The sequence below is a fragment of the Delphinapterus leucas genome, chromosome 9 (assembly GCF_059928025.1).
Source record: "Delphinapterus leucas isolate spDelLeu-1000000601 "Yukka" chromosome 9, BTC_Dleu_Yukka2, whole genome shotgun sequence".
Lineage (NCBI taxonomy): Eukaryota > Metazoa > Chordata > Mammalia > Artiodactyla > Monodontidae > Delphinapterus > Delphinapterus leucas.
In genome coordinates this window covers 14,516,280-14,531,297 of record NC_143137.1, presented here as the reverse complement: position 1 = coordinate 14,531,297, position 15,018 = coordinate 14,516,280, and the positions used below count along the sequence as shown (strand labels likewise).

The 15,018-nt window shown below is 40.7% G+C and overlaps 1 protein-coding gene across 8 annotated transcripts in view; it reads left to right on the top strand.

The window, feature by feature from the left end:
• The first annotated feature begins 4,392 nt into the window (after window positions 1-4,392).
• UBN2 (ubinuclein 2) overlaps window positions 4,393-15,018 on the top strand; it is a 76,785-nt gene continuing 66,159 nt past the window's right edge. For 4 of the 8 annotated variants that reach the window (XR_016394275.1, XR_016394274.1, XM_089917338.1 and 1 more), the window contains exons 1-2: window positions 4,599-5,616; window positions 11,457-11,552. Coding sequence is in view for 6 of the 8 variants with exons in the window: in XM_089917338.1 (XP_089773464.1) it covers window positions 5,143-5,616; window positions 11,457-11,552 (570 nt within the window). In the remaining 2 variants the exon portion in view is untranslated. Of the gene's footprint in view, window positions 5,617-11,456; window positions 11,553-15,018 lie in introns of all 8 variants that reach the window. The other 4 variants (XM_022580074.3, XM_089917337.1, XM_022580064.3 and 1 more) reach the window with 3 other exon arrangements.

Genomic DNA, 15,018 nt, shown 5'->3' with positions numbered 1-15,018 from the left:
ACATTTAGGTCTTTAATCCACTTTGAGTTTTTTGTTGTGTACAGTGTTAGGGAGTGTTCTAATTTCATTCTTTTACATGTAGCTGTCCAGTTTTCCCAGCACCACTTATTGAAGACGCTGTCTTTTCTCCATTGTATATTCTTGCCTCCTTTATCAAAGATAAGATGACCATATGTGTGTGGGTTTATCTCTGGGCTTTCTATCCTGTTCCACTGATTTTTATTTCTGTTTTTGTGCCAGTACCAACCATACTGTCTTGATTGTGTTTTCATTTTCATTTGTTTCTAGGTATTTTTGATTTCCTCTTTGAGTTCTTCAGTAATCTCTTGGTTATTTAGTAGCGTATTGTTTAGCCTCCATGTGCTTGTATTTTTTACGGTTTTATTTTCCTGTAATTGATATCTAGTCTCATAGTGCTGTGGTCAGAAAAGATACTTGATACAATTTCAATTTTCTTAAATTTACCAAGGCTTGATTTGTGACACAAGATATGATCTATCCTGGAGAATGTTCCATGAGCACTTGAGAAGAAAGTGTATTCTGTTGTTTTGGGATTAAATGTCTTATAAATATCAATTAAGTCCATCTTCTTTAATGTGTCATTTAAAGCTTGTGTTTCCTTATATATTTTCATTTTGGAAGATCATTGGTGAAAGTGAGGTGTTAACGTCCCCTACTGTGATTGTGTTACTGTTGATTTCCCCTTTTATGGCTGTTAGCATTTGCCTTATGTATTGAGGTGCTCCTATGTTGGATGCATAAATATTTACAATTGTTATATCTTCATCTTGCACTGATCCCTTTATCATTATGTAGTGTCCTTCTTCATCTCTTGTAATAATCTTTATTTTAAAGTCTATTTTGTCTGATATGAGAATTGCTACTCCTGCTTTCTTCTGATTTCCATTTGCATGGAACATCTTTTTCCATCCCCTCATTTTCAGTCTGTTTGTGTCCCTAGGTCTGAAGTGGGTCTCTTGTGGACAGCATATATATGGTTCTTGTTTCTGTATCCATTCAACCAGTCTATGTCTTTTGATTGGAGCATTTAATTCATTTACTTTTAAAGTAATTATTGACATGTATGTTCCTTTTTCTTCTATTGTGTTTGTTGCCTAGAGAAGTTCCTTTAGCATTTGTTGTAAAGCTCGTTTGGTGGTGCTGAATTCTCTTAACTTGTGCTGTCTGTAAAGGTTTTAATTTCTCCATGGAATCTGAGTGAGATCCTTGCTGGGTAGAGTAATCTTGGTTGTAGGTTTTTCTCCTTCATCACTTTAAATATGTCCTGCCACTCCCTTATGGCTTGCAGAGTTTCTGCTGAAAGAACAGCTGTTAACCTTATGGGGATCCCCTTGTATGTTATTTGTTGCTTTTCCCTTGCTGCTTTTAATATTTTTCTTTGTATTTAATTTTTGATAGTTTGATTAATATGTGTCGTGGCATGTTTCTCCTTGGATTTATCCTGTATGGGACTCTCTGTGCTTCCTGGACTTGATTGACTATTTCCTTTCTCATGTTAGGGAAGGGAAGTTTTCAACTATAATCTCTTCAAATATTTTCTCAGACCCTTTCTTTTTCTCTTCTTCTTCTGGGACCCCTAACTTTGAATGTTGGTGTGCTTAATGTTGTCCCAGAGGTCTCTGAGACTGTCCTCAATTCTTTCCATGCTTTTTTCTTTATTCTGCTCTGTGATAGTTATTTCCACTATGTTATCTTCCAGGTCACTTATCCATGCTTCTGCCTCAGTTATTCTGCTATTGATTCCTTCTAGAGAAATTTTAATTTCAGTTATTGTGTTGTTCATCATTGTTTGTTTGCACTTTAATTCTTCTATGTCCTCGTTAAACGTTTCTTGTATTTCCTCCATTCTATTTCCAAGATTTTGGATCATCTTTACTATCATTACTCTGAATTCTTTTTCAGGTAGACTATTTCCTCTTCATTTGTTTGGTCTGGTGGGTTTTTACTTTGCTCCTTCATCTGCTGCATATTTCTCTGTCTTCTCATTTTGTTTAACTTACTGTGTTTGGGGTCTCTTTTTCGCAGGCTGCAGGTTCATAGTTCCCATTGTTTTTGGCGTCTGCCCCCAGTGCATGAGGCTGGTTCACTGGCTTGTGTAGGCTTCCTGGTGGAGGGGACTGGTGCCTGTGTTCTGGTGGGTGGAGCTGGATCTTGTCTTTCTGGTGGGCAGGGCTGCATCCGGTGGTGTGTTTTGGGGTGTCTGAGAACTTAGTATGATTTTAGGCATTCTCTCTGCTAATGGGTGGGGTTGTGTTCCTGTCTTGCTAGTTGATTGGCATGGGGCATCTAGCACTGGAGATTGCTGGCCGTTGGGTGGAACTGGGTCTTAGCATTGAGATGGAGGTCTCTGGGAGAGCTCTCGCTGATTGACATTACGTGGGGCCAGGAGGACTCTGGAGATCCAGAGTCCTGAACTTGGCTCTGCCACCTCAGAGGCTGAGGCCTGACACCCAGCCAGAGCACCACGACCCTGTCAGCCACAGAGCAGTGAGTGTGGCAGTCTCCATTATGAAGTCAGATTATGAGGGTCTACAATAGCCATTCAGCTAGAACAGGCTGACTTGGTAGCAATTTGTCTACGAGGTTGTCTCCAGCAGCCGGTGGCTAAAAGAGTAGGTCTCCGCATGTGCTGCCAGAATGTTAAACGTTTGTACAGCAGTCTTCACTGGGTTCAGCCATGGATTCTGTACAGATCGTCTCAAGAACACCTTACCCTTGTAAGGCTGTGTGCTTGAAACAGCTCCTAAGCCTGAGGGTCTACAAGCTGCAGGGAGACGAGACCACCCGGGGCAGCCTGCAAGCCATGATTCTTGCCACGAACCCTGCTGCTGCCATCGTGGAATCCAGCTTCCCCCGCTGTTGCTGGAAGAAGGCAGGAAAGGCTGCCCCAAGATGGCAGATATGTTGGCACCATGCCTGATTTCACTTTTTACATTTAAAACTTTGACTCATTAGATATTTATCCTTGTAAGGTGTGAAATACAATTTTATTCTTGTCTCAGATTTATCTCCTATATCTTTCCCCATCTTGCTCACTGTGCTCCAGCCACTCTGACCTTTTGGCCAATTCACCAAGTTCACTCCCTACACAGTCTTTTTGCAGTTGCTTTTTTTTTTTTTGTGATATTCTGCCTTTGGATCTTCCCAAGACATTCTAGTCTTAAACGTGTCTTCCTCAGAGAGGAATAACATAAAAAGTACTATCATGACATTGAACTGTCTTGAAATCTACCTATTTATGTTAATTCTGTTTGTCTCTGCTATTGTCAATTATGTTTTTCCTATTGCTTAACTCCACAAGGCAGCCATTTTAAGCTTATTGCTAAATTCATTTTGGGTAAAATGGGAGACAGGGATTTGGGGACAATCCTGCTGCTCTGCCTCTAGGATAGAACATTAATGGAAAGGCATTAAAGGATCAGATTGATTTGCTCTTTTTCTATAAATACACTTCTCCATAGGTGCAAGATTACCACACCCTGGATTGAACATTAATCTTCAACATGAGATTTGAGAGTTTGTGAAATTATCAGAATTGAAGATGTTTTAGATACTAATTATTCATAAAAAGGTATGAGTAGCTTGATCTCACAGGATATTTTATATATAACAAAAACTGAATGATCTTACAGCATTACAGTTAGATAGCACGAATATCTTACACATTTTAGGTAATCTAGTATTTTAGACAAAGATATTCTGACTTTGCATTGAACAAGAATTGACTTTGACCTATTCCCAGCCTCTTCGAAGGCCCTCACTCCTCCAAAAAAGTATTTAGGATTTTCGTATGAGCAATTGAGAACTGGGAGGGAACATCATACCATCGATTCCAACACCATCTTTATACAAATAGGGAAAGCAATAGGAGGGCAAAAAACCGGAACCCATTCAGAATTCATCTATGACATCACACTGACTCAAAGAGTCATCAGTAGGTGTTAACATTGTTAATCCGGTTAATTGAATTAACAGAAGGTGTGGAAGGCGAGCCCTTAGATTTGTTTTCCATTAAATGGATTAAAATGGATGGTAATCCTCATTCTTTTAAAGGTGAATTTCAATTAGTTTATTACAGGTGTGACTATGAGGCCTTCCCAATTAAGGCTCCTCTCCTACCGGAAATGGGTCATTTAGCATTCCACTTTCAAGAGAGTACGTCCCATAAAATACCATCAAACTCTGTTGAGAAGAGTCTTTTTTAAAACATTAAACAGTTTAGACTTTATGAACGAGCCCATGTTCATTTGCGTGTTCAATTTCCCAACTGCAAAACGTTACTGAGCATTTTACGACCGTGTCACACAATCCTCCCTGCAGCCGGGCGAGAAATACAGGAGTCGGTTTAGGAACGGGAGGCCTGTGGGAGTCAACGTCGCGCTTTGCGCAGGGAAGCCGCAGGGCGAGTCCGGCTGGAGTTAGCCATTTCCTTTCTTCCCCCGATACTTCAGGCTGCGGGGGTGCTGGCCGGGCATACACCGAGGCTGGTCCCTGCGTCCCTCTACCCTTTCCCCGCATCCGCCTTGACTAACCAGCTGACAACCCCAACTCTCTGAAAGCGAGAGCGGGAGGCGACCGGCGCCATAGCCAGATCCGTCCCAGGCACATCTCCGACGCTCGCCTTTGGGCGAGCCCCAAACGCGCCTCTGGTTTCCAGGTGCGAATAGGAAGCTTCTCCGGAAACCCCAGACCCCTCCCCCTTAGGAAGGGCGCAGACGGCGTCTCTGTTTCCAAGGAAACCGGTCTTGCCATGACGTCACTTCCGCTGACCTGTCTGGACTCCAGGCTGTTGGGAGGAAAAGAGGAAAACTGAGCCACAGCCACGACGGTGGATGTGAGCGTCTCCTGTCTGCGCATGCGCCCGCTCAGCGGCCTGCTTCTATTTATGTGGGGGATCCAACATGGCGGCCGCAACGATCCTGGCGATGGCGGTGGAGCCCATCAGAACATAGTGGCGGGGAAGGGGGGACAGTCCGCACTCACGGTGGCGTCGGCGGCGACAGCTGAGGGTGGTGGAGGGAAGAAAAGCGACGGAGAGCAAAAGGAAGGGCAGGCAGGCAAACAACTCGGCGTAGAACCGAGCGCCGGCTCGAGCGAAGGCAGAGGGCCAGAACAGTGGGGATGGCGGAGCCACGCAGAGTAGCGTTTATTAGCCTGTCACCGGTGAGGCGGCGCGAGGCCGAGTTCCCGGGGGCCGAACGCGAGCCCGACTACCCTCGCGAGCCCCCCCGACTGGAGCCGCAGCCGTACCGCGAGCCGGCCCGGGCGGAGCAGTCGGCCCCGCGGGAGGTTGCCCCCCGGTCGGACGCGCAGCCCCCGCCGCGGGAGAAGGCGCTCCCCCAGCGCGAGGTCAGCCGCGCCGAGCCGCCCATGTCGCTGCAGCGCGAGCCCCCTAGGCCCGAGCCGCCGCCGCCGCCGCCGCTCCCGCAGTTGCACTTGCAGCCGCCTCCGCCGCGGGAGTCGGCTTCCCGGGCCGAGCCGCAGCAGAGGCCGTCGAAGGAGACAGTGCGCCTGGAGCTGGTGCTCAAGGATCCCACCGACGAGAGCTGCGTGGAGTTCAGCTACCCGGAGCTGTTGCTGTGCGGAGAACAACGGGTACAGAAGATCCCTCCCTCATCCCCCAGACCCCGGGAGCCTCAGGACCCGTCCGCCTCCCCCAGTGGTTTGTCCCTCCCGAAGCCCACCTTGCGTGTCTCGGATTGCCCCAGAGGGTGGCTGGAGGGGGCAGGGGCCGAGCGGGTGGACGGGCGGTTGGTGCTGCTTTCCTCTGGTCCCCAGTATTGGCCGAGGCTCCCACCCGGCTCCACCAACCCCCCCCTCGCCACCGCCATCGTACGCCCGCTCCAAACGCTGTTCCAAGCCGGCTTCCCTCTGCACCTTTCGAAACCTCAGGTTTCCTCTCGGCTTCCCACAAAAAATCTGGGGGCCCTGCACGTTGCGTTGTTGGGTTTTGCTTGCGGAGCTCCAGTTGGGGGACACGCCCCCCAGTCTGAAGCAGAGAGATTGTGTAACCTCTCCAGTATCATCCTTACCTTCATCGCTGTTGTGCTGGGCGCTGAGATGTGCTTCTGAGCGTGGGGTTATTTATCTTAATTGAAAGGGGATTTAAAAGTAATCTAAACATTTTCAGAGTAAGGATTCCACTTTAGGATTGGAGGTTACGTGGGTTAGTTATCTGGCTCCTTATTTTTCGCTCTCGTGTTGATATTGGTAAACCTTTTTAGCTTTGTTTTCTCTAGTGTTCATACAATAATTGAATGGGAGGGTGTCTCGTTGTATTTGGTGCCTACCATCATATCCTTGTTTGAGTACATATCATTAGTTTATTGGTCCTACTTGGAGGATATTGCACTTGGCCATTGTAATTTTTGGAGAATGATAAAAAAAACTTAGCTTTGAATTTCTAAAAACTTTATTGAAAATATATAGGTATGCCTTTGGTGGAACTGGTGAACAATGGAGATAGGAGAGAGGTTCGTTGGTAACTAATTTTTATTGTTGGTTGGTGATGTTCAGAAGTAAACTAGAAAGGGAAATGGTAGAGTAACAATAATAAGAGAACAGTTTCCTCTATTGTTTAGAGACTATGCTCTTTATTAGGTTTTGCTTTAGCACAGGTCTAATGGACTCCAGAAGTCACTTGTTTTATTTTCATCCTCAATTATCTTTATAGTTGAAATGAATACCTTAGTTTAAAAATATCATACTAAACAACGTCACTAGATTTTGTTTATTGTAAGGCCAACTAATCTTTTGATCATTATTTACAAATACTGCTGTGTGGTCAAACCAAAGTGAATTGTTAAGGATAGAGATCATTTTGGTCATTTCCACATAACATTTTGCGCTTTAGATTCACTTTAGTGCCCCTGTCATTTATAAAGTGATGCCATTTTTTTCCCCAAAAGATTTTTGCGAATACTGGATTGAAGCATTTTTCAAAAAACTGTACTATGTTTGCTCTTCTAATCTATGTAGACTTGCAGTTTTACTTCCTAATCTACATCATAAGTTACAGGTGATTATATTTGGGAAAAATGCATAGTAATGGCTAACATTTACTGATTTCTTACAATGTGCTAGACACAGTTCTAAGTGTGGTACATGGCTTGTGGAATTTAGTCCAGCAGAGCTCCATGAGACAGACACATTTATCCACATTTTGCAAATAAGGAGGCTGGTGTACAAAGTGCTCATATGTATCTTATTAATACTTTTTTCCATGCTAGTACCAATTCTTAGTAAAACAGAATTCTTACAATTAACTCATATAGTTTAAATTTAGAAAGTCCTGCCGAAATTAACTGAAATAAGAGTTATAGTAGATATACAAAGACCTCTGTTATGACCCTCTTTATGCTGTAATATTGGTACTATGATAAACTAATAATAGATATGTATCTTTTAATTATAAGTATAAAGTTAATTTTGATACCCTATCGTATTAACTTGATAATATCAGAATTAATAGTTTCATGTAATAGAAAGGTGAATAATTCAGTTTAATTTTTCTGTTTACACTATCAATTGGGGGTATTTTAGTCCAGATTTCTTGTACATTCAGCCATATATCATTTGTCATATTCCACTGAACCAAAAAATCCATTGCTTATACAGTGTACCTTTGCAACAAAGATTTGCCAGATTTTCCTGTGATTACTCCCAGTGAACATATTTATTGCATAAGAAAGTGTAGAAAACACCTTTCTAAATGAAGTTGTCACATTTCCATGAAAGGAAATCCTAGGAAGAGAAACCATCAAAAAGCAAAATGTAAGCAATAGAATTGATCTGCAAAGTGGTGATTCCCAAATTTGCCCTCAGGAGAAGTCCAGTTTATTTTTAGTGATGTTGTAATATTTTCAAAATAGTTTTAATTTTAAGTTATTGTAATTGAACGACATACTATGTAGCAGGGTTAGAGTAGAAAGGGGAGGAAAAGAGATCTTGTAAAATTAAAAGAAGAAAAGTTTCTAAGATTTTGAAATAGCCATCTATCACCCAGTAAGATTTTACTTGATAGGTGTAAGTATAAAATAATCTGTTACATGTGAATACCATCTGTACTAGGGTGAATTTAAATCATCCCCCTTTGTAAATACGAAATGAACAGTAAAACCCCAATTAACCTAATGCAGTTAGAAATTTTTCTAAACTTACTTCTTATTAATACGGAAAAACACGATTAAATGAGTGTGTGTTGGCAAAATATGGAAAACAAAACCTCGTCTAGGTTGTCAGGACACAGGTTAGCTAAACCCTTAACCTTGTTATCTGTAGAGTATTGATCCTTGATTGAGGCTGAGACATTGCAATCATCTCTATCCTGAAAGATTAATTTGTTCACCATTTCTGGCTAAGGGGAATTGATACACAAGAAATTCTTTTTTAACTCGTAGTAAACCAGAAAATCACTTAACCAGAAAACATCTTCCTATAAACATGATTAATTGAACATTCAGTATAAAAAGAAAATAAATGATTATAGTGTTAATGTGATTATATTGTTACCAGAGAATTCTGTGATATTCCATTGCTTGTCATACTGCATGTTTCGGATAACATATACGAAAGCTCTCCTGAAAATGATGTTAATGAGTTAACATCAAGAGACAGAATCATTGGGTCACTTTTGCCTGTGGGTGGTTGGTAATTTTGATATTTACTAATTGTCAGATCTTTTCACCTGAAAAACGTAAAGCTTACTTAGAGCCTTGATTGTGGATAAGCGTTACTTCTTAACTGTGAAAGAAAGGTGACGCAGTTTTCTTAAGTTTATTTTTATAGACTAGCAAGGGTAAATAAGAGGTTTACTTTTGCTGCCTATATAAAGTCTACATAAAATAGTTCAGAATGGTGTATAAGGTGATTCTTATTAAAAATATATATTCATGTATTTATATTTGCACATATAAAATGGGTCAGACCAGTAGTAAGACCTAGTATTTGGACTTCATAGTGACATGAAGGAAACTGTTTATAATGGCAAGCAAGTCATGGTGGTTGTTTACCCTGCTTAACTTTAGTCTCAAGTTAAGGCTATGCCCTGAATATGCCTAGTACTTCTTATTTCATCACCAGTCTATTTCTGCTAGTTTGTTTCCTTTCAGGTCATAATTTATATTTTCCATTGGTAACTCCTATTGGGATAAAAGATTTTATAAATATATTACTTATTACAATAGATAATTTAAAAAATTGATTCAAAAATTCCTTTAAGCTTTAAGATGTATCCTTTTATTCTAATGCCCTAGGTATGATGAATTGTTTTGTATTCATTATGTCCATATTTTTCTGTCATATTTTTAGATTAATCATGTCTCAGCCTTAATAGCCAGGATCATTTATCTCAGTTTCAAACTGTGCAAATCTTCATCCCTTCTGCATTTTTTCTTGCCCTTCAGGGCAAATCTGTATCTAATATTTCAGCTGTGATATATTTTCATTTTTAATTACTGCTTGAAGATGCTACATCAGTAATAGCATCTAGCCTTTTTTTTTAATGAACTTCTTAGTTGTTCATAATTAGATGAAAATAACATTTTTATCCACATGTAGCTCCTTGTTTTGGGTTTTTTGTATATTGAAATATATATATGTGTGTGTGTGTATATATGTATATCTATGAAGTGTGTCTGAAAATAGTAAAGGATGTGATGTATCCTTTTGTTTGTTTTGGTCAATAGATGGTAAATGTGGGATCCTAGCTCTGTGTGTGTGTTTGTTTTTTTTTTAATTTATTTTTTATAAATGTATTTATTTTATTTATTTATTTTTGACTGCGTTGGGTCTTCGTTGCAGCGCGCGGTCTTTCTCTAGTTGCGGCGAGCAGGGGCTACTCTTCATTGCGGTGCGTGGGCTTCTCATTGTGGTGGCTTCTCTTGTTGCCAAGCATGGGCTCTAGGCTCACGGGCTTCAGTAGTTGTGGCACACAGGCTCAGTAGTTGTGGCTCGCGGGCTCTAGAGCGCAGGCTCAGGAGTTGTGGCGCACGGGCTTAGTTGCTCCACGGCATGTGGGATCTCCCCGGACCAGGGCTTGAACCCGTGTCCCCTGCATTGGCAGGTGGATTCTTAACCACTTTGCCACCAGGGGAGCCCTTGTTTGTGTGTGTTTTAAACCATGCATTATAGTAGATTTTCACTCTCCTTGCTGGAAAGAAGCTATGATAATATAATCTGTTTGTAGCTATTGAACTTTTGTGCTTTGTTTACAAGTCGTATGTATTTTCTGAATGGATTTTCATTGACAGGATGTAGGTGATACAGAGGTGGTCAATGCTAAGCCTCAGCAAAAAGCTGTAGCAGCTGCAGATACTCCAGTGCTAACTCAGGGCAGATGATTAAATGTTGATTGTAATAACCTAGATTCCAAGAACCTTTTAGAAGCATTGTCTGACCAAAGTGGTTAATCTTTGTTGGGAAGATCTCAAACTAGAGTTATAGGTGAGATTTTCATGTTTACCTAATTTTCTTGGGTTCTTTGGCCTTTTTATTTTTGATGGGGTAACCATAGATCATTTTGTGGGTGAAGACAGTTTGAATGTTGAGTTCTTAGCCACCAAAAAACTTTAGAATGTGTAAGAGTTCATTAAAACTGCAAATATTTTTGCTATAAACCAACATTTCATTCTATTTCCTTTTGTTTTACTGTTGAATTTTTTGTTTTCTAATTTTAAAAAAATTTAATTTTTTAAATGAAGTGTAGTTGATTTACAGTGTTAGTTTCCTTTTTAGTGACTTTTTTATTAAAAACTTTTTTTTTCAATTTATTTATTTATTTTTGGCTGTGTTGGGTCTTCCTTGCTGCGTGCGGGCTTTCTCTAGTTGCGGCGAGTGGGGACTGCTCTTTGTTGCAGTGCGCGGGCTTCTCATTGCAGTGGCTTCTCTTGTTGCAGAGCACGGGATCTAGGCGTGGGGGCTTCAGTAGTTGTGGCTCACGGGCTCTAGAGCACAGGTTCAGTAGTTGTGGCGCACGGGCTTAGTTGCTCCGCAGCATGTGGAATCTTCCCGGATCAGGGCTCGAACCCGTGTCGCCTGCATTGGCAGGTGGATTCTTAACGACTGTGCCACCAGGGAAGTCCCTTTTTAGTTACTTTTTGTGTGTGTGTGTGTGTGGTACGTGTGTCTCTCACTGCCGTGGCCTCTCCCGTTGCGGAGCACAGGCTCCGGATGCGCAGGCCCAGCGGCCATGGCTCACGGGCCCAGCCGCTCCGCAGCACGTGGGATCCTCCCGGACCGGGGCACGAACCCATGTCCCCTGTGTCAGCAGGCGGACTCTCAACCACTGCGCCACCAGGGAAGCCCTTTAGTTACTTTTTAATGCTTCTAACTTTGTTAATATTTGGAAAAATTGACTCATGTTTTAAATTTAGATATATTCAACTCTGGTTGAAGTAATACTAATACTTCTATTTCTTTTACCATTCACTTTGAAGCAGAAGAAGCCCGTTTACATGGAAGACCCGTTCAATGATGATCATCAAGAGAGGCAAGAAGTGGAAATGTTGGCTAAGAAGTTTGAAATGAAATATGTAAGTATAATAAACTTTTCACGTAGGTAATTTTATCCTGTTGGCCTATTTTTTTTTTCTGTGACAGTTTGGGAGGGCTGATAGCATCCATTGCTCACATTATCTTGTTCTAACAGATTGAACCCCAATAAATGGTTAGCTGGTCCTATAAAGATTCTGATAGGTTTGTGATGGCTGTAATAGTAGCTATCATTTATTGTACTCCTTCTAAAGTTCAGGCAGTTTGCTTATCATCAATATCTCCAATCCTTATAACAACACTCCAAGGTAAGTAATATGGACCACATTTTACAGATGAAGAAACAGGCTCTGAGCTTAAGGTTGAATAACTGATCCAAGGTCACACAATGGCAAGAATGAGGCTGCACGTCCAGGTCTGTCTAGCTCTAATCCTTTGCTCTTTCCACTGCCATTGAGAACACTTTTAATTCCTTTGGTGTAGTAGTTCTCAAGCCTTCCTGCCTCTTAAGAGTTTAAGAGAATGCATGTGTGTACTGCTAGGCCACTGGGTTCAGGATCAGTCAGAAGCAGCATGAAATTTCTTTATAAGTATCTTGTCTACCTTAAAATTCATGTGCATTTTATATTCTTTGCCACAGTAGATTGGTGTTTGTTTTAATATAAAAATAAATTTGAATTACCTGATTGTAAAGTTGCTTAATGTTATTCTCAATTTTTCTAGTATAATTGACTTTGTTGGAAGATCCCCCCATCCCCTCCCCATTTTTATCTTATGGCTTTAACTACCCTTTGTCTCTGCTAAAACATGACCCAGGAGAAGCAAGACCTTACCCTTTGTGGTTCCCCTGTGAGCATTGAAAAGTATCTCACAGAGATAGGATATCAGCTCACACTAGCTCTGTCATTCATGTTATCTTCAAAATGCAGCTACGGTCTTGGTGGACACTTGTTGGCTCTTTGCGGTAATGAAGAAACAGTTTGGGGGATGGAGAAAATACATGAGAATATTTTGAAATATGGGTCAGGTTCTAGGCCGTACTTTGCCAGCTACTAGTTGTGTCCATTGGTGAGGTTATTTAACCTCTTTGGGCCATAGTTTTCTTATCTGTAAATTGAGATGTTCAGATTTTTCACAGCCCCTTGTGGCTCTGTATTCTTTGGCTGTATAATATCTTTAGGGGTGGAGTAATGGGTGTTTCCATGGAAGAAATAGCCAAAGTTGTTACATTTATAGTGTTAATTATAATACAGTGTCCTCAGATTATAAATCCTGAAATAACTGTCTAAACTTTTTATACAGATTAATACATTGGTTAAATTTAATGTTTTAACCAGGTAGTACATTTACATGGTTCAAATTCAAAAATGAAAAAAAATATAGAGTGAAAAATCTTACTTTTATTCTACTGTCCACCCACCTAATTTCACTTCCTAGAGGCAAGTAATATTCTTGGGTGTCCTTCCAGAGATATTTTATGTGTATCTCTCTATATACATTATTCCTCCCCCTACCCCACACCTCTTTTTACACATGTTACAGAATGCATTACATGGTTCTGCTCTTTGCTTTTTTCATTTACTATATCTTGGAGATTTTTTTCATATCAGGACAAAGAGAGCTTTCTGTCTCTCATTTTTAAGGCTACATGGTATTCCACTGTATGGACATATCACCGTTTATTTAACTAGTCCGGACATAATTTCAGTTGTTTCCAAAAATTTACCCTTCTAATAGTACTGCAGTAAATTACTTAGTAGCATGCCATTTCATACATTTTCAAGTTTATCTTCAGACCAGATTCCTAGAAGGGGAATTTTTAGGTCAAAAGATTTATGCATTTATAGTTTTGGTATATACAGTATTATCAAATTACCAGTTTCTACTCCCTCCAACACTATATTAGAGTGGCTTTTTTCCCCATGGGTTATAACACCAAGGATTAGATTGCCCTTTGCAAGTGGAAAATTCCTAGCATATCCTGTAAGTAATGTACCTCACGGTTAGCATTAAATCTCATTGGGAAGCTTTTGGATAGTTCTTGGCATAGAAAAACCAGTGTTCTGAAGAAGTTGGTTGATGTGTAAAGTTGTTTCAAATAACTGGGATATATCCAAGCACTGTCATTGTGCAGGGATAAAATGTTATTCTTGTTATAATCCAAATTAATGGGCTGTATTTCTTCTCTAGATTTTTATTTTGGCTACTGACTCTCTTATTTCCATTCTAAGTAGAGATTTAAAATGTCCTACCTCATGAAGGCTTTATGTGCATAAACCTAAAAGCATGCCATGAATATTATATCCATGAATGTTAAATATGCATATTATAACAAATTATTTGGAACGTTTTAAGAAAATCATCAGGCTAAAAGTGACCTGGGAGAAGGTATCTTGCCAGCTCTAGGCTCTAGGCTTCACAAAAGATCACTCTTAAACAACAAAGATTTTTATTGGTGTTCAGGCATATCATATACAGACATCTATATGTATATTTATACATATATGTTGTATATTTATTTATACAAACACTATATATATTTTTTTTAAGTAAAAGAAAATCTTTTAGATATTTGCAAAATATTAACCCACCAAAGTTAGATTTCTCTTTTTGCAGATGACAAAAAGATGACTTAGTTCTTTGAGGTTTATAAAACACAGATAAAACTTGTATCCCTAGCTACCTTTTCTTCTTACTTTTTTTCCCTTCATAATATAACTTAGATGTCCTTGTCATTATTTCTTTTTTTTTTTTTTTTAACATTTTATTTATTTTTTGGCTGCGATGGGTCTTCGTTGCTGCGTGTGGGTGAGCAGGGGCTACTCTTCATTGTGGTGCACAGGCTTCTCATTGCGGTGGCTTCTCTTGTTGCCATGCATGGGCTCTAGGCTCACGGGCTTCAGTAGTTGTGGCACGCGGGCTCAGTAGTTGTGGCTCTTGGGCTCTAGAGCACAGGCTCCATAGTTGCGGTGCACGGGCTTAGTTGCTCCATGGCATGTGGAATCTTCCCGGACCAGGGCTCGAACCCGTGTCCCCTGCATTGGCAGGTGGACTCTTAACCACTGTGCCACCAGGGAAGCCCCCCTTGTCATTATTTCTGAAAATCGCTTAAGGTTACTTCTAGCCCTTTGTTTCTTGGAACGAGAGATGGAGTTATTTGTTAAATTTTGTATATAAATAATAAAATATTTGAGCATTTTTGTTGGACATACAAAGAGACATGGTATTTGCCGCCTCCTGGAGAAACTTTCAAAATCATTGGGAAGACAAAACATACATATGACACGACTACTGAAGCCCACATGCTTAGAGTCCACGCTCCACAAGAGAAGCCATGGTAACGAGAAGCCCCTGCACCGCAATGAAGACTAGCCCCCGATCACCACAACTGCCCAGCGAAGCCCGGGCAGATATATTAACCAGGCCTCTTGATTACCCCAAGGGCTAGACCAATGCAGTGAATTACTTCATTGCATAAAACAGAAATTAAAACATATCATTCTTGTA